Source organism: Primulina tabacum, chromosome 5 (assembly GCF_025594145.1).
Source record: "Primulina tabacum isolate GXHZ01 chromosome 5, ASM2559414v2, whole genome shotgun sequence".
NCBI classification, from domain to species: Eukaryota; Viridiplantae; Streptophyta; class Magnoliopsida; order Lamiales; family Gesneriaceae; genus Primulina; species Primulina tabacum.
In genome coordinates, this window is record NC_134554.1 from 28988154 (window position 1) to 29011508 (window position 23355).

Genomic DNA, 23355 nt, shown 5'->3' on the forward strand with positions numbered 1-23355 from the left:
GGTTTTTAGTCCCCACCCCCTACAGATCGTTCCCGACCCAAGGACAGCAACCTCACAAGTAAAGGGACCCTTTCAGCAAGCCATGAGACAGCCCCCTTGCACTCAACGTGAAAATATGAATAACATAACATATAATGCATAGAAATGGTGCAAAAACCGAAATATTAGCCATGTGCTTAACTAGATCAAACAATTTCATGAAGGTTTGCACACACAACAGTAATATTGACGTGTATGAAGCAAAACAAAGTAACAAGCGTGCCTGGGGATGATTTGGTGAACAAACCAAGGAGAGGGAGACCCGAGAGGATTTATCCTTTGCCAAGACTGGTGTAGTCAAAAGTTTCCTTTGCAAGAATGGAGGATGACCGAATTATTCAGCTGAGATTTGATGAAACCGAGAGGCTTTTGAATGGAAAAAGGGGTGATCGGCTGATGGGGGGTTACGGGTAGGTAAAGAGATGCTTAGGATTAAATGATATTGTTAATTAGAAGGTTAGTGGACAATAATCATGTTAATTAAATTTTTAAAAGATGTTTAAGCCCAATGAGCTTAAATGTAGGCTCGTTAAATCCAAACGCACTCCCGAAAAATATTTCGTGTTGGAAAGATTTTGAAAATATAAGCCGAAATCTCATAACGTCCCCTGATTCGATTAAATTTGCGTACCTTTAAAAAATAAAATCATATAGGTAAAAATACTCAATCAAATCTCATTTTGAAAAATACCCTTAAAAACACCTTATATTAATTTATAAAAATAAATTGTGTGATAAAAATAATTTTCCTGAAAATTCTCTGATCTCTGTTCCTCGTTCGATCGTGAAATGCATCTAGAAATCCTAATGCATGAACTTTTAAAATTTCATGAATTAAATCTTATCATGCATGAATGATGCATAAAATGCATAAAAATAATTAAACACATATTTAATAGAATAAACATGCATTTAACGCTTTAAAACGATTTAATAAAATACTAAAGAAATTTAATAACTTGCATGCGTGTGGTTCCTTTGGACCTTCAAATTTCGGGACGTTACAATCTACCCCCCTTAAATTGAATTTCGTCCCAGAAATTCGCTCATCCTCGATAAACAAAAAGTTCAGACTCTTAATTCTAGTATTCCAATAATTCACAGTTTTGTTGCGCTATTCTGATAAAATAAGTACTAAGTTGTCTTTATGTCTCCTCAATCCTAATTATTATGCCTACCAAAATCCTCCTTTGTGAATCTTAACTTAAAACGACTTATGGTGATTTAGTTCTATTCTACCAAGACCTCGTATTTGACCTTTCTCGGAATTCCTCATATTAGAAATGAATGTCCAAACTTATCGCACCTTAGTTTTCTTATATTATACCTAGAATGTTCATTGTCCTATTACATTAGCATTTAAGCAGTTCAACTTAGGAAACCTTAGCCCAAACATTTACTGTCCAACTTTTATCCTCGATGATACACTTAAAAGTTAACATTATCTCAACCCCATAACAAATTTAGCCTAAGATCCTTGAATCGTCTTTATCCTACGGCATTAAACTTACGTAACTTACTATGTACAAGTACATCCCAAATTTAACAGTGTTGCAAATCTTAAATTCGAGTAGTGATAATCTATAAAACTCATAGTATACCATATCGATCTTCTATCTAAATAATAAAACCTTTCTAGTCTCAATTGCATGCTTAAATTATTCTCTTCCCAATTACAATAAAGTTGAGGCCTAAAACCCTTGAACTTTCTTCATTGAAACGAATGTCGCATTCTTAATGCTTAATTAATTCTAGCGTATAAAACTTAATAAGTTATCCCATGGTAGTCTTAGACTAACTCTAATAAATCAAATTCTCTTATAACCCCTAGAGTTCTAGAATTCCCATATCACGATTTTAGATTTCTTACTCGGTAAAAATCTTAACATTCGTTCCTTAGTAACCTATGTTGAACACCACTAATTCTCTTTCGTTTTTATTGCACCCAACATTTTTGTTTGAACACCTATTTCATAAACTTGAAATTCAAGCTTACGCAACCCAAATCGTCCTAGATAACCTAATTCCAACACCCATATCCACTTATTCTCAAGTTTCTTAATGACTTTCAAAAATTTCTCAAGACAAGGTGTCTACACCTCACCTCTTACATACGTCTATCAAATAACATAACCATCAATCATACCCAACTTTCTAGAAAAATTAAATTCCAACAAAGGTATAATCTTAACTGTTAAGATCATGACTAAAGCTTATGACACATCAAACTTAAGTTCCCAAAAATATGTTAAATCAATGTCTAATCTTATAACTTATTTAACTGCTCAACTTTATCTTAAATTTTCATTACTTTAAATTCTTAATTTACCACAACATTATTTCACTAACGCTTAGCCCAAGGTTGATTTATCCTACAATGTCCTTAATTATCATTCCTTATAACATTATAATCCAGATATCTAAAGGTTCTAAATATCCTTCAAGCCTAAATCACCAACAATTCCTATCATTTATACCATTTAATTCTCACTTACTGCTAAATGAGTCCCCAAATTTCTTAAAAATTGCAAAATTAGTTCTTAATTTCCTCGAATATTATCCGATTTGTCCCTAATTTCTAAAATTTCACAATTACCCATAAATTCTTGGCGTTTCTAATTCCATTTTATAGATTTTTCGTAATATAAATTTCAGAAATTTTAAGCTTATTGAACCCAAAATCAATTCCCATAACCTCGAAAAATTACTGATTTTACCCAAGTGTTCCCCAAAACTTCGAATTTAATCCTCAAAAATTTTGGAATTTGCAATTTGGTCTTTAAAGCTCTCGAAGATTACAATTCTGACCCTAAAACTCTTCGAAATTTGCATTTTTGTTCCCATTAAATTTTAGACTTAGCCTCATTAAACCTTAAAATTCTCGAAACTCGGAATTTAATCCCTAAATTCGGTAAATTCGAAAATATTCCCTTAGAATTTTATTTTTGCACTTAGGTACTCAAATCATTTGTTATTACAATTAGGTCCTTAAAATTCTCAATTCATGCAATTCAATCCCTAAATCCAACTAGGTAGAGCATGCATCCTAAATAAATTCTATGTTTTATATTTCCAAAGATCGTCGTAGTTTCGAATCATTAATCCTTATAAGAAATCCTCAAAAATTAATTCAGCTAGCAACCACGAACCATCAGTAATTTTTTAGAAAATCTACAAGTCCCAAAGGCATTCATAATTTTTAAGTTTAACTTATGACCCACGAGTAGAACATCAGTACTACTAACCGAAATTAATATAGTCAAATCATTTCCGACCTCTCTCCTAATGCCCAATAGCAAAATTCCTATTCATGTCCAATTCCACCACAAAGCCAACTTGTATGAAAATCATATAATTTCTCATTTCATGTCGTAACATTCATAAAAATTGTAAATAAAAAAAATTTAAAGTATCTAATCTCAAAACATACCGACAGATAAACATGTACTGCAAATCACTGTAAAACGTATATCGTGTGTACATGCAGGTGATAACAGTAAAACATTTAAAACAATTAAAACATAAAAGCTTACAGACTTGAGGCTTTGAAGACTAAGCGGCAGAAGCTGGCGGTGGCACAACCCTATACAGAACCTTTACTCTGATACCAAATGAAACGTCTACTCGTTTTAAATAAGTGCGGAAACATTTTTTTTTTAAAAGCTCACATTTGCGAATCGAAATAACATTTAAATGTTTCTCATGCATGCGCTGTACAGAAAAATATAACATTTAAAAATGATCTTAAATATTTGACAGTTTAAAATAACCAAACTCATCCCAAAATCATACGTAATCATTAACCAGACAAAATCTTAAAAATCATCAACGTAGGAAAATATTCATCTCCACTCAATCTAATAAAGTATAATGCGGAAAATATGCGGTCATCGGGTCGTGTCACCGCACCAGGTCTGCCTACTCAGAGTTCGGCACCTCCAGTCCCCTCATCATTAACCTCACCTGCATCACACACGTCTAGTGAGTCTAAAGACTCAACACACCTGTACCGTTAATAGCAAATACATATACATAGCACACAGTAGTGAAAAGTATCATACTCAACATACCTTTCATGAACTTTAAAAATGTAACCTAAACGTGTCGTGTAAAATCATGACGTGTCAAAACAGCTCATCATTAATAATCATTCATCGTTCATCATTCATCGTTTATCCTTTATCGTTCATCATTCATCATTTATCATTGATGAATTCAGTTCATTAGAGGTGACTATCGTATATCATTCATCATTTACGATGGATCCATAATACATAGAACCGCGGTACCCAGCGGCTGTCGGACATCACTGACAGGATTACTGATTGACCGACAATTTCGGTTAGGAATAAATCTAGCAAGCGGACTAGGTCAAGTAATAGTATTTGGAGATGAGTCCAGGTATCGTACCCACAGAGATCGATGTTTAATTACTAGAATATGAATTATTTTTCCTAATTTAGGCTAATAAAGTTCAAATGATGGGAGATAGATTAATCAAAACTAAATTAAACAATTTAAATAAATTAACTAAAGCAAAAAAATCGAAATTATTAAATTAGACGAAAATTCAAATTATTTAAAAACGACTAAGGCGCACAACGGTACCGAGACAACTTATAATCTACGTGTCAAATTTATATTCATTAAATTAATTATTTAATTCACGACGGAATTCACAAAATTATTTATTAAACGATTCCTCGAATTAATAAACCTAATTGAATCTAACAGTCCAATTATTCCTAACTGAATTTAATTAGATTTAACCGCATTAGATCGCTGTGAAATTCCAGTTTTTCAACCTAAAGTCGCACACTGAAATCGAATATTATTTCTAGTCAATTTAACCATGTGTTGATTGATGTGTGAAGCAAATATTAATCTATCGTCTTCCGGTTTTAGATTAACCAAAAAATATTCAATTTAATTGGCCAGATTAAAAGAACACGTGATAAACGACATCAATCAATGAATAAAATAAATAATATAATTGAATTAAATTCAAAACATCAAAAAATAATATGTCTCGGCCCCTATCATGGCCTTAGTCTATAAAAATCTACTCCATAAACTTAAAATAAAAGTCAAAATCAGTGTTTAAATTCAATGAAGAAAACATAATTAAGAAAGAAGGAAAAGATTTCTCAATGATTTGTAGCGTGTGTGCGGAATTCCTCTTGCTTCTGTCCTTCACTCTTCCTCCCTTATGTTCTTCTTCCGCGGTGATACTACTTCACAGTTGCTTCTGTTCTCCTCTCTTCCGTGGTCTTCTGCGCTTCTTTCTTCCTGTGTCGGCTGCTTCTCTGTACGCTTTTCTTCCTTTTATTCTTCTAAATGGGCCTCTCCTTGTATTCTTTTTAAGCCCATCTCCACTTAAACCTTATAGATAATAAGATTATAGATTTTATTTTCAAATATTAGACTCCATCTTTATCAAGAACTTCAATAATATCAAGATAATAAAATAAAAATATTTTATTTCCTTTGAAGTTTTGTTAATTTATTTTATTTCCAAATTTAATCATTTTTCATCTTTTATTTAAATCTACAATTATCAATTCAAACAACCACATAATTAGGGATAAAAATATTAGATAAGGGCAAATATTATTAAATCAAATCCCTAAAATCTTTAAAAGATTTGGCCTTATCAATCCCCCCACACTTAAGATTTACACTCTCCTCAGTGTTATGCCATTCAATAAGGATATAGAATTTGGATGTAGAATAGTAAGAGAACACTTCCCTGGCAGTGTGCTTTGATATCCATGGAGTACAACATGGGGATGGTGGAATTCTTCAGTGCTGGAAATCTTTTATTTCAACAGTTTAGTTTGTCCAGAGTCTAAATCATATTCCTTCATTCCAATATTCCCTACACACACCAAAATCACAGAGGACTAAACTAACAAAATGAAAAAAAAAAACTAATAAAATGAAATTAAATAAAATAAATCACTGGGTTGCCTCCCAGCAAGCGCTAAATTTTTTGTCTATAGCTAGACAACTCCCTTTAGAAATTAGTTTGGTTCATGCAAAGGAGTACTCGGCTCCTCTTGCTCCACAATTCCTTCATGAAAAATTTTCAGTCGATGTCCATTCACCTTAAAGGGATTTCCAGAATCTCCACGGATTTCTACAACACCAAAGGGAAAAACATGAGTAACAGTAAAAGGCCCGGACCATTTGGAACGAAGTTTATCTGGCATGAGTTTCATACGAGAGTTATAAAGAAGAACTTTTTGTCCAGACTCAAATTCCCTGTGCACAATCCTTGCATCATGCCACTTCTTTGTCTTTTCCTTGTAGATTTTTGCATTCTCATATGCATCAAGACGAAATTCCTCCAGCTCATTGAGTTGTAGAAGACGTTGATCACCTGTAGCTTGCACATCAAAGTTCAAAAATTTAGTAGCCCATAATGCCCTATGCTTTAGTTCAACAGGAAGGTGACAAGCTTTTTCATAGACCAAATGAAAAGGGGAAGTTCCTATAGGGGTTTTGAATGCTGTTCTATATGCCCACAACGCATCATCCAATTTACTAGCCCATTCTTTCCTCGAAGATCCAACGGTCTTCTCAAGAATTTTCTTAATCTCCCTATTTGACACTTCTACTTGACCACTAGTTTGAGGATGATAAGGTGTTGCCACCTTGTGCGTGACCCCATATTTAGCCAAAAGAGATTCAAAATTGCAATTACAAAAATGTGTTCCCCCATCGCTAATATTGGCTCTAGGTGTGCCAAATCTTGCAAAAATATTTTTCTTTAAAAATTGGATCACAACCTTAGAGTCATTGGTTCTACAAGCACTTGCTTCCACCCACTTGGATACGTAATCCACAGCCACCAAAATATATTTATTTCCTAAGGAATCTGGAAATGGCTCCATGAAATCAATTCCCCACACATCAAACAATTCACAGACTAAAATATTATTCAATGGCATTTCGTGTCTCCTTGAAATATTACCAACACGTTGGCATTCATTGCAATTCAAAACATAAGTGTGTGCATCCTTGAACAGTGTAGGCCAGTAGAATCCAGCTTGAAGGATTTTTGTGGCCGTTTTACTTGCCCCAAAATGTCCTCCAGTTGGACCACTATGACAATGAGCAAGTATAGAACTTACCTCTTCCGCTGGAATACACCTACGAATAATGCCATCTGCACAAATTCTAAACAAAAGAGGATCTTCCCAAAGATAATATTTTAATCTGAAAAGAACTTCTTTTTCTGTTGATATGTAAGATGAGAAGGAATAAATTTGCATGATAAATAGTTGACAAAATCAGCATACCATGGTAAATTAGAGATGACATAAAGTTTTTTGTCAGGAAATTCATCTCTAATTACATACTTACCTTCCTCGGGCTTCTCCAATCTCGATAGATGATCAGCAACTTGGTTTTCAGCCCCCTTTCGATCCACGATCTCTATGTCAAATTCGTGCAGAAGAAGGATCCATCTTATCAATCTTGGCTTGACATCCTTCTTGTTTAAGAGATACTTCAAAGCTGAATGATCCGTGTGGACTATCACTTTACTCCCTACAAGGTATGACCGAAACTTGTCCAAAGTAAACACAACAGCCAGCAACTCTTTTTCTGTAGTAGCATAGTTTAATTGAGCTCCTGAAAGTGTCATGCTTGCATAGTAGATTACATGCAAGCATTTGTCTCTCTTTTGCCCCAAAACAGCCCCTAAAGCAATATCACTTGCGTCACACATGAGTTCAAAAGGTAGATTCCAATCTGGTGCGACAATGATCGGCGTGGTGGTCAACTTTTGCTTTAATACCTAAAAAGCTTGTAAACAATCCTCAGAAAAAACAAAAGGAACATCTTTCATTAGCAAATTAGTTAAAGGCTTAGTAATACTCGAGAAATCCTTGATAAATCGCCTATAAAAACCTGCATGACCAATAAAGCTACGAATTCCTTTGACATTAGTAGGAGGAGGAAGCTTTTCTATTATCTCTACCTTAGCTCTATCCACTTCAATACCTTTTTCATAAATTTTGTGACCAAGGACAATTCCTTCCCTTACCATGAAATGACATTTCTCCCAGTTAAGTACAAGATTTGTTTCTTCACATCTCTTTAGCACTTTTGACCAATTAACCAAAAAAGAGTCGAAGGAAGAACCAAAAACAGAAAAGTCATCCATGAAAACCTCAATATACTTTTCAACCATATCATGAAAAGTCGACATCATACAACGTTGAAAAGTAGCAGGAGCATTACACAAACCAAATGACATTCTTTTATAAGCAAATGTACCGTAGGGACAAGTAAAAGTTGTCTTATGTTGATCTTCGGGGTCTATTGGGATTTTCATATATCCAGAATAAACATCTAGAAAACAATAAAAAGCATGACCTGCCAAACACTCTAACATTTGATCAACAAAAGGTAAGGGGAAGTGATCCTTTCTTGTGGCATCATTCAAATTGCGATAATCAATACAAACACGCCACCCAGTCACAGTTTTAGTGGGGATTAATTCGTTATTTTCATTTTCAACAACAGTGATTCCCCCTTTCTTAGGAACAACATGCACAGGACTTACCCACTTGCTATCAGATATAGGAAAGATCATACCTGCATCAAGGAGTTTGATTACCTCCTTTTTGACGACCTCTTGCATAGCTGGATTCAATCTTGAGTAGTGGGAGAGTGCTCCTTCTCCATTAAAATTTTGTGCATGCACATGGATGGACTAATCCCCTTGATGTCAGCTATGCTCCATCCAATGGCACATATGTGATCCTTCAGCACTCCTCATCACCTGTCAAGGAAGAAGAAAAAATTATTGGCAGTTTATCTTTTTCCTTCAAAAATAAATATTTTAAATGAGGAGGAAGTGGTTTGAGTTTGAGGAATGGGGGTTCTTCTATGGAAGGTTTAAGTGATTTTGGAATATGCCCCAACTCCCCAATCTTCGAATTCAACGATCTTGGCAAAGGCTTTGATCCCTCCAAGTAGTTCATACATTCATCCACCTCTTCTCTGCTGGATTCCGTGGACTTTGGGCTAACCAAAAGCTTTTCCAGTGTGTCTTCAATTAAAGTATCCTGCACACTACACTCAACAATATCATCAATAGCATCTATTCTATAACAATCAGAAGATCCAGCAGGATATTTCATACTACGAAAGACATTAAAAGTTACATTCTCATCGTTCAACCTCAAAACTAACTCACCTTTTTGCACATCTATTAGAGCTCTTCCAGTAGCTAAGAAAGGGCGACCTAAAATTAGGGGGATCTCACGATCCACCTCCATGTCTAGCACAACAAAGTCAACTGGAAATATAAATTTATCAACTTTAACCAAAACATCCTCTATAACCCCTCTAGGATATTTAATAGACCTATCAGCAAGTTGAAGGGAAATAGTGGTTGGTTTAACTTCTCCAATCCCCAATTTCTCAAAGCATGAATAAGGCATAAGATTTATGCTAGCACCAAGATCACACAATGCTTTATTAAAATTAGAATTACCTATAGTGCAAGGAATGGAGAAACTACCTGGATCCTTAAGCTTAGGAGGTAATTTATTTTGCAGAATAGCTGAGCATTCCTCAGAAAGCTTAACAGTTTCAAAATCAACAAGTTTCCTCTTTTTAGTCAAAATATCTTTCAAGAATTTAGCATAAGAAGGCATTTGAGACAAAGCCTCTACAAAAGGAATATTTATGTGCAATTTCTTAAAAACTTCAAGAAATTTCGAAAATTGTTGATCCAATTGTAGTTGTCTTGCTCTTTGAGGAGAAGGAAATGTATTAATATCAATATTATCATTAGAATCAAATTCATTACCTTACTTACCTGTCTTCCATCTAGTGGTGGCGTGAGTGTTCTGTTCCTTAGCATCTTCTGTCTTTGATTCCACTCCTCCATCATTCTTTGCCCCCATATCTGTAGAATTCTGCCTTTTTGGTTCCTCTTCCTCGGCCTTGATCACTGTACTCAGTGTGTAGAACCCGTAAATCAGTAGACGTATAAGCCATGCATAATTCTAGATTTTTAAAAATTAATTGACTTCATTGCATGATTATTTTAAATGCATTTCTTTGAAGTTAATTATTTATTTTTTTCATTTCAGTAGTTTGATTTTTAGCATTCCAGTTATTTCATTGAGGCCGGACTGGAGTTGGAGTTTTGAGATAGAATTTAAGATTTGAGAAATATTTCCAGAAGTTAATTTAGCTAGCAAGTAAGTTCATTTAAGTTAAAAAGAAGGTGTGAGGATTTAATTTAAGTTGCTTAAGGTGATTAAGAAATAAGCCCATTTAAGTTGCTTAATTAAGGGGTTAGCTCACTAAATTAATTAAAGGATTAGTAAGGCTTTTAAGGATTATTAGTTGACTAGATAATCAACATCTCCCCTACCTTTTTTTTTAAAATTTCGGCCCCCTTAGATTTTTGATCAACTCATTTGCCAACTCACCCTTGACCAATTCTTTGCCATCTTTTAGCATGCTAATAATTCCAATTATCTATCAACCTCCATTTATTAATTAATTAGCATGATCCTAGTCTAGATTAGGATGGAAATAATCGGCCACTACACCTAGCAAGCACAAACAAATCAATTGATATCAAACTAGAATTCAAAATTCAAATGAGAAGACTTAGTCTTGATATGATCCTATTATAGTGCACCCTTCTCCTCACCTTCATAACCATCATTTCTCCCCTCTCCTTTTCGAAATTTAGAGTGTATTCAGATTAGAAAATCGTGAGCCATAGCTAGGGAGAAAGGCAAGAAAAATCGAGAGCCAAGAAAGGTAGAGAAGCAAGCAACTCCGTCTCCTCCGCGCCGTCTCGTCTCTTCTTTTCGTTTCTATTTCAAACGATAACCAAGGCATGTCTAGATCCTTTCAAAACCTCAATCAAGTCCTATTATCATATTTTTAACGTTACATGATCATCATTTTATAGCATAACCGAAATATATCAAGAATTTTCAGAAAAATACAAAGTGCAGATTTCGGCCCCTTCATGATGCTCTTCACGGTTGTGCTTGTTTGTGTATATTCAGGTGGATGGTTCGACTCCAGGCTCCCAAGGCGACATCTATACACGTAATAGGATGAATTAGGATCAGATTTGTCCGTTCCTTCAAGCCCCTGGTTGCTGGAAATTCAGAAATGGACAGCAACCTCTCATTTGGTCCATTATGAGTTTCGAAATTCAGTTTTGATGGCAAGGAGGAAGGATCTGATCTTGGCTGCCCCAAGGGCCTATAGCCATGGTTAGATCACTCCCCTAGCATGTCTAAGACGTGACTAAGTCGCCCTTTTTGGTGGCTTGGTCCATGGCTCATCGGTTTTAATAAAAACATCACAACAGCCCCATGTCCCTTCGGCCCCTTCAAATTTCAGCATATGCATTTCGGTTTTGGGTTGCTTGGTATGGATCTTGGTTGGCCTATGGCCCATAGCCACGGTTCATACCATGCTCTTAGATGTCTGGATCGTGCCATGGTCAATCAAATGGCCACTGGAACGACGCAAGACATCGATCAAAGCAAAACACTACACACGCATGCACGTTGGTTCTCGGTTGGAGTTTCGGTTGAGTTATGGTGTGATGCGGATTGTGGCTGGCCTAGGGCCCTTAGCCATGGTTCAAATCACTCCTTGGGATGTTGGTAAGAGTCTCTGGTCGGTGGTTCACGCCTCCAATAGCCGGTAGTCTCGAAAACAACACAAGTTACGCAATGGTACAGTTGCTGGAATTTTACAGCAAGTTGCTGTGTCGGTTCGGTGGCTCGTTCGAGTTCTAGGTTGGCTTTTAGCCTATGGCCTTGGACTGGACAGTGCCCCTTTGAGTTGGGAAGGTTGTGTTTTTGACCGTTCGTGATTCGGATCATTTTTGAGGTCGTACGAGAATTTACGGTGCGATGTGCCAAATTGACTCTCGAAAGAGCGTCTCATGTTTTGGCCTCCATTTCACCTAGATTTCGACCCTCATCATTTTAGGAGCATTAGTTCATAATTTTAAACTTATTTTAATCATGATTATACGTCGGTTCAGTGTTGGTTCGGGTTGGTTCGGAGTCATGATTAAATACGAAGTCGGTAGACGTAATTGTCGCATTTTCAAACGTAAATTTGCATAGTTGGGCAAGTTTAAGCTATTGCATATTCTTCATGACAGTTAGGTTGCAGCGAGCCTGGGGACGATCCAACCCAATCCAGTTGGTAAAATTACAGGATTTTTCATTATGCCAATTAATTATATTACGTGCATGAAAATAGAAAATACTTATTTTTGAGATTTATGCGATATGGCTTGTGGTCAATTCACTATTATGGGAGCATTATTTTATACGGTCGCCAGTGACCGATCAGTTCAGTTTGGTACCACCCGGTCGCCAGTGACCGGCCAGCTCAGTTCAGTTTGATACTCCCCGGTAGCCAGTTACCGATCAGTTCAGTTCAGTGCAGGGGCCACAGGCGTAGACCATAATCTCAACAGAAAATTTTTATCGGTTATTTCAGTACAGGGCTCCAAGGAGCAAACATTTTCACTATGATTTTTAGTTCAGTTATGCACGTATTATAATTGCTCAGTACAAGTTATTTTCAGTATGCCTCATGACATGATATTTTATCCCATGCACATTTTACTTCAGTATTTACTCGTTACCTACGATATTTGCATGCTGAGTCTTTAGGCTCACTAGACTTGATTGTTGTAGGTACTGATGAGGCCAGGGCCGAGGGCGGGGACCAGTGAGCCAGCTTGGGTCGGCAGTAGTGGCACCCGAGGACCTCAGTTTCAGCACTTGCCACTTTTTATGCTCATACATTTTATCAGCTGTTGAATATTTTTAAATTGTTATTTTCGGCAAACTTTATTTTCTTCCGCTGCTATATTTTAAACATTGAACTTGAGTTATCAGTTGATTTTATGAATGAGGCACTCCATTTATTTTTAAAAAGAAAATTTTTAATTTTCCGCAAATTTTTCAAGCAAGGAATTCTAGGGCCTTTGCAATTGGTATCAGAGCGGTGGTTCTGTATAGGGTTACACTACTACTGACCATGAGAAGCTCATGAAGCCACGCCTTCGGTCTGTAAGTTTTACAGTTCAGCATTTTATTTATAGCACGAATTATTTTGACAGCATGCTTCCATGAAATAATTTCAACCAGATTTTCAGCATTTCAGTGTTCATTTAAAATAAATTATGGAATTATGCATGTTAGTTACGTATGGGTTATGTTTGGAACAGTATGCCCCCTAGACGTCAAGTAGGACGCCCGAGAGGTAGTGGCGAACACCGTCGAGAGGACGATGACGATCAGAGACAAGAGAGGCAGACACCTCCTCCTCCTCCTCCACCTCTACCACCGCCCCCACCTGACATGAGTGCCCAGATGCTAGCTGGGATGACACAGTTTGCGGGAAACAATGCGGTGGTGACTAGGCCGACAGGGCCAGAGGCTGTTTACAAGCGATTCATGAAGATGCGTCCAAAGGAGTTTTCTGGGACGTCTGACCCCATGATTGCCGAGGGATGGATCAAATCCCTCGAGGTTATCTTCGAGTTCATGGAGCTGGGAGATGCAGACAGAGTTCGTTGTGCCACCTATCTGTTTAGTGGAGATGCCCGCTTATGGTGGGAAGGAGCGTCGGTAGCCCTGACCTTGGCTACACTGTCATGGACGCGCTTCACGGAGGTATTCTACTCCAAATATTTTGCCGAGGAAGTGCGCACCAGGTTGACCACTGAGTTCATGAGCCTGAGACAGGGAGATATGACGGTTACGGAGTTCATCCGTAAGTTCAAGAGGGGCTGTCATTTTGTGCCCCTGATCGCGAATGATGCCAAAGCCAAGTTGATGCATTTCCTGGTGGGTCTACGGCCGATCTTGCGCCGGGATGTTAGGGTGTCTGACCCTGCTACTTATGAGATTGCTGTCTCCAAGGCCCTAGCTGCAGAGCGGGATCTGCGGGATATCGAGAGGGATCGCCAGGGCAAGCGCCCAGTCCAGGTACCACACCGCCCTCCTCCTCATCAGCATCAGCAGCAGAACAAGAGGCCTTTTCATGGACCGCATAGAAACAGAGGCCAGCAGCAGCGGGGACGCCCAGCCCCGAGGACTTATGAGCACCCAGTCTGTCCCAAGTGCTCACGCCGCCATCCTGGAGCATGTATGTCTGGCTCAGGAAAGTGTTTTACGTGTGGCAGTCTAGACCACATGTTGCTGCAGTGCCCTCAGAGGAATCTGCCTACCCAAGGCAGAGTTTTTGCTCTCCATGCCGCGGAAACCAACCCGGAGACTATGTTGTTGACAGGTACCTTTAAGCTTTAAGTTATTATTTGAATTTCGTGTTTTGGGAATAAGGATTAAGATTGAACTTAGAACTGTGATATGATTGCATGCTCTACTCAGTAGTATTTTGGAGATTTAAGTTAGAAGAACTTTGACCATTGCATGTCTATAAGTTTAGTTCTTGTAGCTACTGGATTCAACTTAGAGCTCCGCTCTTTCAGGGAGAATTTTTATATCTGGTTCCGCTACCAAGGCCTTGATAGATTCAGGGGCCACTCACTCATTTATTTCGGAGGTCTTTGCAAACTTTCTCAAGATCAAGACCATTGGGCTAGACATAGCATTTTCAGTAGTGTTGCCGTCAGGCGAGGAGATGGCAGCCACCAATGTTATCCGAGATATAGACCTTGAGCTGCACGGTAATCTTGTTTATGCGGATCTGATTGTGCTACCGATGCCGGAATTTGACATCATCCTAGGGATGGACTGGCTATTGAGGAACAGAGTGTTGATAGACTTCCAGCGGAGATCTGTTCTTGTCCGACCGCCTGGAATGGAGCAGTTCTTATTTGAGCCGGACAGGTACTTTCCTTTACCGCGCATTATTCATTATGTTCAGGCCAGGAAGCTCATGCATAGAGGGTGTCGGGCATTTCTAGCGACCTTTTTATCTGTCCCCGAGGAACCCAGCCAGTCAGCCTCAGATGTTCCGATTGTCAGAGATTTCTTAGACGTTTTTCCCGAAGATGTCTCTGGTATGCCACCCGAGAGAGAGGTGGAGTTTTCCATTGAGCTTATGCCAGGTACGACTCCGATATCCAAAGCGCCGTACCGACTAGCACCGACAGAGATGGCAGAGCTTAAGAAGCAGATACAGGAACTTGTGGACAAGGAGTTCATTCGCCCTAGCTTCTCACCTTGGGGCGCGCCAGTCTTGTTTGTTAAGAAGAAGGATGGCTCTATGAGACTTTGCATTGACTATCGGGAGTTGAACAGGATTACAGTGAAGAATAAATACCCACTTTCGAGGATTGAGGATCTGTTTGACCAGTTGCAGGGAGCTTCGATTTTCTCCAAGATTGATCTGCGCTCTGGTTATCACCAGTTGAGGGTGAGAGATGCTGATGTTTCCAAGACTGCTTTTAGGACTCGTTATGGCCACTACGAGTTCCTTGTGATGCCGTTCGGACTGATGAATGCGCCAGCGATCTTCATGGATCTCATGAATCGCGTATTTCAGCCATACCTCGACCAGTTTGTGATAGTGTTCATAGATGACATTCTCGTCTACTCCAAGAGTCGGGAGGAGCACAGCAGACATCTGACCACAGTGTTGCAGACATTGCAGAAGCACAAGTTATTCGCAAAGTTCAGTAAATGCGAATTCTGGTTAGAGAAGGTGGCGTTCTTAGGCCACATCGTTTCTAACAGTGGTATTGAGGTAGACCCAGCAAAAGTTGCAGTAGTCAGAGATTGGGTTGTGCCTCAGAATTCATCAGAGATCCGCAGTTTTCTTGGCTTAGCAGGATATTATCGGAAGTTCATTAAGGGGTTCTCTTCGATTGCAGTTCCACTCACAGCACTGACCAAGAAGAATGTGAAATTTGTTTGGAGCGAGGAGTGTCAGAAGAGCTTCGATACTTTGAAGCAAGCTCTTATCTCAGCACCAGTTTTGGCCGTGCCGTCAAGGTCCGGTGAGTTTGTACTGTATACCGATGCTTCGAAGCTCGGTCTTGGCGCCGTATTGATGCAGCATGGGAAGGTAATAGCTTATGCTTCTAGACAGTTGAAGACTCATGAGAAGAACTACCCTACCCATGATCTAGAATTGGCGGCCGTAGTTTTTGCCTTGAAGATTTGGAGGCATTATCTGTATGGAGAGAAATGTCAGATCTTTACCGACCACAAGAGCCTCAAGTATTTCTTTACGCAGAAGGAGCTGAACATGCGTCAGAGGCGTTGGTTGGAGCTTGTGAAAGACTACGATTGTGACATTAGCTACCACCCGGATAAAGCTAATGTAGTTGCGGATGCATTGAGCAGAAAAGTCGCAGTGATGGCTCATTTGACGATTCAGAAACCTCTTCAGTTTGAGATACAGAGGTTTGATCTCGAGACTTATCCTCGAGGTAGAGTTCCTCGTCGATCTACCTTGACCATTCAGTCTTCCCTTTTGGACCGTATTCGCAGTGGTCAGTCAGCAGATGAGCAATTGGCACAGTGGAAGAAGAGAGATGAAGCCAAGGACAGTGTCTTGTATTCAGTCAGTGATGGTATTGTGAGATACCGAGATAGGATATGGGTTCCTAGCAGTGATTCTATTCGAGCAGATATCTTATCAGAAGCCCATACGTCGTCGTACTCTATTCATCCAGGGAGTACAAAAATGTACAAGGATCTGCAGCTATTGTATTGGTGGCCTGGTATGAAGAAGGACATCAGACGTTTTGTGTCCGAGTGTCTGACCTGCCAGTTAGTGAAGGCCGAGCATCAGAGACCAGCAGGTTTGCTCAAGCCTCTCCCTATTCCCGAGTGGAAGTGGGAGAATGTTACCATGGACTTTGTGACCGGATCGCCGAGGTCAGCCAGAGGATCGAATGCTATCTGGGTGATTGTAGATCGTCTTACCAAGTCAGCGCACTTCTTGCCTATTAAGACGACTTTCACCATGGTTCAGTATGCAGAGCTGTATATCCGAGAGATAGTCCGACTCCATGGTATTCCAGTTTCGATCGTATCTGACAGAGATCCCAGATTTACTTCCTCATTTTGGAAGAGTTTGCATTCGACTTTGGGTACGAAGTTGCTGTTTAGCACAGCTTTCCATCCGCAGACAGATGGGCAGTCAGAGCGAGTTATTCAGATCTTAGAGGATCTTCTCCGTGCTTGCGTCATTGATTTCTCTGGGAGTTGGGAGTCGAACTTACCATTGGTAGAGTTCACCTATAACAACAGTTTCCAGTCGTCTATAGGTATGGCTCCGTATGAAGCGCTGTATGGACGCAAGTGTAGATCTCCTGTTCATTGGGATGAAGTAGGAGAGAGAGCAGAGTTGGGTCCAGAGATTGTTCAGCAGGCAGCAGAGGTAGTAGCCAAGACCCGTGATAGGATGAGGACTGCTCAGAGCCGACAGAAGAGTTATGCCGATCAGCGGAGGAGAGACTTAGAGTTTGCAGTGGGCGATCATGTCTTTGTGAAAGTGGCACCTATGAAGGGTGTCATGAGATTTGGCAAGAAAGGGAAGCTCAGTCCGAGATTCATTGGACCGTTTGAGATCCTCGACAGAGTTGGGACGCTAGCGTATCGTGGCGCTCTTCCGCCGAATCTGGCCGGAGTACACAATGTGTTCCACGTCTCCATGCTGAGGAAGTATATGGCAAATCCTTCGCATGTGCTGAATTTCGAGCCGTTGCAGCTTACTCCGAACTTATCTTATGAGGAGAGACCCGTGCAGATACTAGACAGGCAGGAGAAGAAGCTTCGGAACAAGCTGGTTAAGCGAGTCAAAGTCAAATGGCTTAACCATTCTGAGGAGGAAGCTACGTGGGAGTCTGAGTCAGAGATGAGGGAGCGTTACCCCGAGTTATTCGGTGAGTTCTAATTTCGAGGACGAAATTTATTTTAAGGGGGGAAGGATTGTAGAACCCGTAAATCAGTAGACGTATAAGCCATGCATAATTCTAATTTTTAAAAATTAATTGACTTCATTGCATGATTATTTTAAATGCATTTCTTTGAAGTTAATTATTTATTTTTTTCAGTTCAGTAGTTTGATTTTTAGCATTCCAGTTATTTCATTGAGGCCGGACTGGAGTTGGAGTTTTGAGATAGAATTTAAGATTTGAGAAATATTTCCAGAAGTTAATTTAGCTAGCAAGTAAGTTCATTTAAGTTAAAAAGAAGGTGTGAGGATTTAATTTAAGTTGCTTGAGGTGATTAAGAAATAAGCCCATTTAAGTTGCTTAATTAAGGGGTTAGCTCACTAAATTAATTAACGGATTAGTAAGGCTTTTAAGGATTATTAGTTGACTAGATAATCAACATCTCCCCTAACTTTTTTTTTAAAATTTCGTCCCCCCTTAGATTTTTGATCAACTCATTTGCCAACTCACCCTTGACCAATTCTTTGCCATCTTTTAGCATGCTAATAATTCCAATTATCTATCAACCTCCATTTATTAATTAATTAGCATGATCCTAGTCTAGATTAGGATGGAAATAATCGGCCACTACACCTAGCAAGCACCAACAAATCAATTGATATCAAACTAGAATTCAAAATTCAAATGAGAAGACTTAGTCTTGATATGATCCTATTATAGTGCACCCTTCTCCTCACCTTCATAACCATCATTTCTCCCCTCTCCTTTTCGAAATTTAGAGTGTATTCAGATTAGAAAATTGTGAGCCATAGCTAGGGAGAAAGGCAAGAAAAATCGAGAGCCAAGAAAGGTAGAGAAGCAAGCAACTCCGTCTCCTCCGCGCCGTCTCGTCTCTTCTTTTCGTTTCTATTTCAAACGATAACCAAGGCATGTCTAGATCCTTTCAAAACCTCAATCAAGTCCTATTATCATATTTTTAACGTTACATGATCATCATTTTATACCATAACAGAAATATATCAAGAATTTTCAAAAAAATACGAAGTGCAGATTTCGGCCCCTTCATGATGCTCTTCACGGTTGTGCTTGTTTGTGTATATTCAGGTGGATGGTTCGACTCCAGGCTCCCAAGGCGACATCTATACACGTAATAGGATGCATTAGGATCAGATTTGTCCGTTCGTTCAAGCCTCTGGTTGCTGGAAATTCAGAAATAGACAGCAACCTCTCATTTGGTCCATTATGAGTTTCGAAATTCAGTTTTGATGGCAAGGAGGAAGGATCTGATCATGGCTGCCCCAAGGGCCTATAGCCATGGTTAGATCACTCCTCTAGCATGTCTAAGACGTGACTAAGTCGCCCTTTTTGGTGGCTTGGTCCATGGCTCATCGGTTTTAATAAAAACATCACAACAGCCCCATGTCCCTTCGGCCCCTTCAAATTTCAGCATATGCATTTCGGTTTTGGGTTTCTTGGTATGGATCTTGGTTGGCCTATGGCCCATAGCAACGGTTCATACCATGCTCTTAGATGTCTGGATCGTGCCATGGTCAATCAAATGGCCACTGGAACGACGCAAGACATCGATCAAAGCAAAACACTACACACGCATGCATGTTGGTTCTCGGTTGGAGTTTCGGTTGAGTTATAGTGTGACGCGGATTGTGGCTGGCCCAGGGCCCTTAGCCATGGTTCAAATCACTCCTTGGGATGTTGGTAAGAGTCTCTGGTCGGTGGTTCACGCCTCCAATGGGCGGTAGTCTCGAAAACAACACAAGTTACGCAATGGTACAGTTGCTGGAATTTTACAGCAAGTTGCTGTGTCGGTTCGGTGGCTCGTTCGAGTTCTCGTTTGGCTTTTAGCCTATGGCCTTGGACTGGACAGTGCCCCTTTTAGTTGGGAAGGTTGTGTTTTTGACCGTTTGTGATTCGGATCATTTTTGAGGTCGTACGAGAATTTACGGTGCGATGTGCCAAATTGACTCTCGAAAGAGCGTCTCATGTTTTGGCCTCCATTTCACCTAGATTTCGACCCTCATCATTTTAGGAGCATTAGTTCATAATTTTAAACGTATTTTAATCATGATTATACGTCGGTTCAGTGTTGGTTCGGGTTGGTTCGGAGTCATGGTTAAATACGAAGTCGGTAGACGTAATTGTCGCATTTTCAAACGTAAATTTGCATAGTTGGGCAAGTTTAATCTATTGCATATTCTTCATGACAGTTAGGTTGCAGCGAGCCTGGGGACGATCCAACCCAATCCAGTTGGTAAAATTACAGGATTTTTCATTATGCCAATTAATTATATTACGTGCATGAAAATAGAAAATACTTATTTTTGAGATTTATGCGATATGGCTTGTGGTCAATTCACTATTATGGGAGCATTATTTTATACGGTCGCCAGTGACCGATCAGTTCAGTTTGGTACCACCCGGTCGCCAGTGACCGGCCAGCTCAGTTCAGTTTGATACTCCCCGGTAGCCAGTTACCGATCAGTTCAGTTCAGTGCAGGGGCCACAGGCGTAGACCATAATCTCAACAGAAAATTTTTATCAGTTATTTCAGTACAGGGCTCCAAGGAGCAAACATTTTCACTATGATTTTCAGTTCAGTTATGCACGTATTATAATTGCTCAGTACAAGTTATTTTCAGTATGCCTCATGACATGATATTTTATCTCATGCACATTTTACTTCAGTATTTACTCGTTACCTACGATATTTGCATGCTGAGTCTTTAGGCTCACTAGACTTGATTGTTGTAGGTACTGATGAGGCCAGGCCCGAGGGCGGGGACCAGTGAGCCAGCTTGGGTCGGCAGTAGTGGCACCCGAGGACCTCAGTTTCAGCACTTGCCACTTTTTATGCTCATACATTTTATCAGCTGTTGAATATTTTTAAATTGTTATTTTCGGCAAACTTTATTTTCTTCCGCTGCTATATTTTAAACATTGAACTTGAGTTATCAGTTTATTTTATGAATGAGGCACTCCATTTATTTTTAAAAAGAAAATTTTTAATTTTCCGCAAATTTTTCAAGCAAGGAGTTCTAGGGCCTTTGCACAGTGCATTCACTCCTTTCGGATTTTTCTCAGTATCACTTGGTAGTGTTCCAAGGGGTCGATTTGCTAATTGATTGGCTATTTGACCCATTTGAGCATCCAACCTTCGTAAGATAGCATCATGATTCTGCAGTCTTGTCTCCATCCCCACAACATGTTTCATCATAAAATCCTCATAAATTGGTCTTTGATCTTCTTGTTTGAATCCTGGAGGTGCTGCAGGTACCAATAATCCTTGTTGTCTCACTTGTTGAGGAATGGGTAGTGGAGGAATATGTGTTGGATTAAGGGAATTCTCCGTATTCTTCCAAGACAAATTAGGGTGATGCTTCCATCCGGGATTGTATGTGGAACTGTATGGATTTGATTTCTGTCTCCATTGATTCCCCACAAAATTCACTGCTTCTTCATCAAAGATGGGTTGTTCCTCGATGAATATTCCTTGGACCTGATTTGCTTGATTTGATTTCAGCTGAGAGAATTGATGGACCAACCCATCAATCTTAGCAGTAAGTGCATTCAACACATCCATTTCAAGAACTCCGGCCTTCTTTTCTCGTTTAATATCTGTCCAACCCGCACTATTTTCAGCCATATTTGAAATTATTTCAAGTGCAACTCGTGGAGTCTTCCTGTATAAGCTACCATTGGCTGCCGCATCTAGCATGGAACGCACAGAAGGATCAACTCCGTTATAGAAAATCTGAACTTGTTCAGATGAAGAGAAACCATGTTGAGGACACCTCCTCAACGTCTTTCTAAATCTTCCCCAAGCTGTATGTAATGTCTCCCCATCCTTCTGGCGAAAAGATGAAATATCCATACGCAGTTGTGCTAGCTTGGTGGGTGGAAAATATTGATTCATGAACATTTCCACCAAACCATTCCATGTAGTAATAGAGCCAGCTGGTAGATCTCTAAGCCATTTTGCTGCTTCACCATGCAAAGAGAAAGGGAATAGTCTCAATCTTATGGCATCCGTGCTCACTCCATTGAATTTGATTGTGTCACAGATAGATAGAAATCCCTCTAGATGTGCATTAGGATCCTCGGTCTGCAATCCTCCAAATCTCACTTGATATTGTATCATTTGAATGATGGATGGCTTCAACTCAAAATTATTTGCTTCCACAGTAGGGCGAGTGATGCTAGAACCATAACCTCCAGTAGTTTGTCTAGTAAGATCACAGACAGTGCGATCATCTTCCTCGTTGTCCATTACTTCAATCTCCGTTGTTTCAACTTTCTTCTCTTGTTTTAATTGTTCTTCCACGTCGAAGTCTGAGGATTTCTCCCTTTGTGCTCTACGTCTCCGTCGAAAAGTATTCTCAATCTCTGGATCAAATGGCTCTAATTCTGTGTCTCCTCTAGCACGGCTCATGCACAGTAAGATAATTCCTGAAAATAAACAAACTTTAAACGTACGAATATGCGTAAAATCAACAAAATTAAATAAAAACCTAATCTCAAGAAAATAGTAAATCCTAATATTAAACAATTCGATCCCCGGCAACGGCGCCAAAAACTTGACCGACGATTTCGGTTGGGAATAAATCTAGCAAGCGGACTAGGTCAAGTAATAGTATTTGGAGATGAGTCCAGATATCGTACCCACAGAGATCGATGTTTAATTACTAGAATATGAATTATTTTTCCTAATTTAGGCTAATAAAGTTCAAATGATGGGAGATAGATTAATCAAAACTAAATTAAACAATTTAAATAAATTAACTAAAGCAAAAAAATCGAAATTATTAAATTAGACGAAAATTCAAATTATTTAAAAACGACTAAGGCGCACAACGGTACCGAGACAACTTATAATCTACGTGTCAAATTCATATTCATTAAATTAATTATTTAATTCACGACGGAATTCACAAAATTATTTATTAAACGATTCCTCGAATTAATAAACCTAATTAAATCTAACCGTTCAATTATTCATAACTGAATTTAATTAGATTTAACCGCATTAGATCGCTGTGAAATTCCAGTTTTTCAACTTAAAGTCGCACACTGAAATCGAATACTATTTCTAGTCAATTTAACCATGTGTTGATTGATGTGTGAAGCAAATATTAATCTATCGCCTTCCGGTTTTAGATTAACCAACAAATATTCAATTTAATTGGCAAGATTAAAAGAACACGTGATAAACGACATCAATCAATGAATAAAATAAATAATCTAATTGAATTAAACTCAAAACATCAAAAAATAATATGTCTCGGCCCCTATCATGGCCTTAGTGTATAAAAATCTACTCCATAAACTTAAAATAAAAGTCAAAATCAGTGTTTAAATTCAATGAAGAAAACATAGTTAAGAAAGAAGAAAAAGATTTC

At 39.0% G+C, this 23355-nt stretch overlaps 1 protein-coding gene across 1 annotated transcript; it reads right to left on the reverse strand.

Moving 5' to 3' along the window:
• Positions 1-8816: 8816 nt before the first annotated feature.
• On the reverse strand, positions 8817-22388 carry LOC142544319 (uncharacterized). The gene is made up of 3 exons (XM_075651378.1): positions 21047-22388; positions 9878-10012; positions 8817-9619 (listed from the first exon to the last, which is right to left on the reverse strand). The coding sequence occupies exons 1-3, from the start codon at positions 22386-22388 to the stop codon at positions 8817-8819; spliced, it is 2280 nt and encodes a 759-aa protein (XP_075507493.1).
• Positions 22389-23355: the final 967 nt, after the last annotated feature.

Excerpts from the sequence above, each read along its gene's own strand:
- LOC142544319 (XM_075651378.1), bottom strand. The coding sequence starts at position 22,388 with ATGAGCCGTGCTAGAGGAGACACAGAATTAGAGCCATTTGATCCAGAG. Across the intron at positions 10,013-21,046 it reads ACCCCTTGGAACACTACCAA|TGATCAAGGCCGAGGAAGAG; the intron begins GTGATACTGAGA and ends CACTGAGTACAG. Across the intron at positions 9,620-9,877 it reads CACCACTAGATGGAAGACAG|CTATTCTGCAAAATAAATTA; the intron begins GTAAGTAAGGTA and ends AGGAATGCTCAG.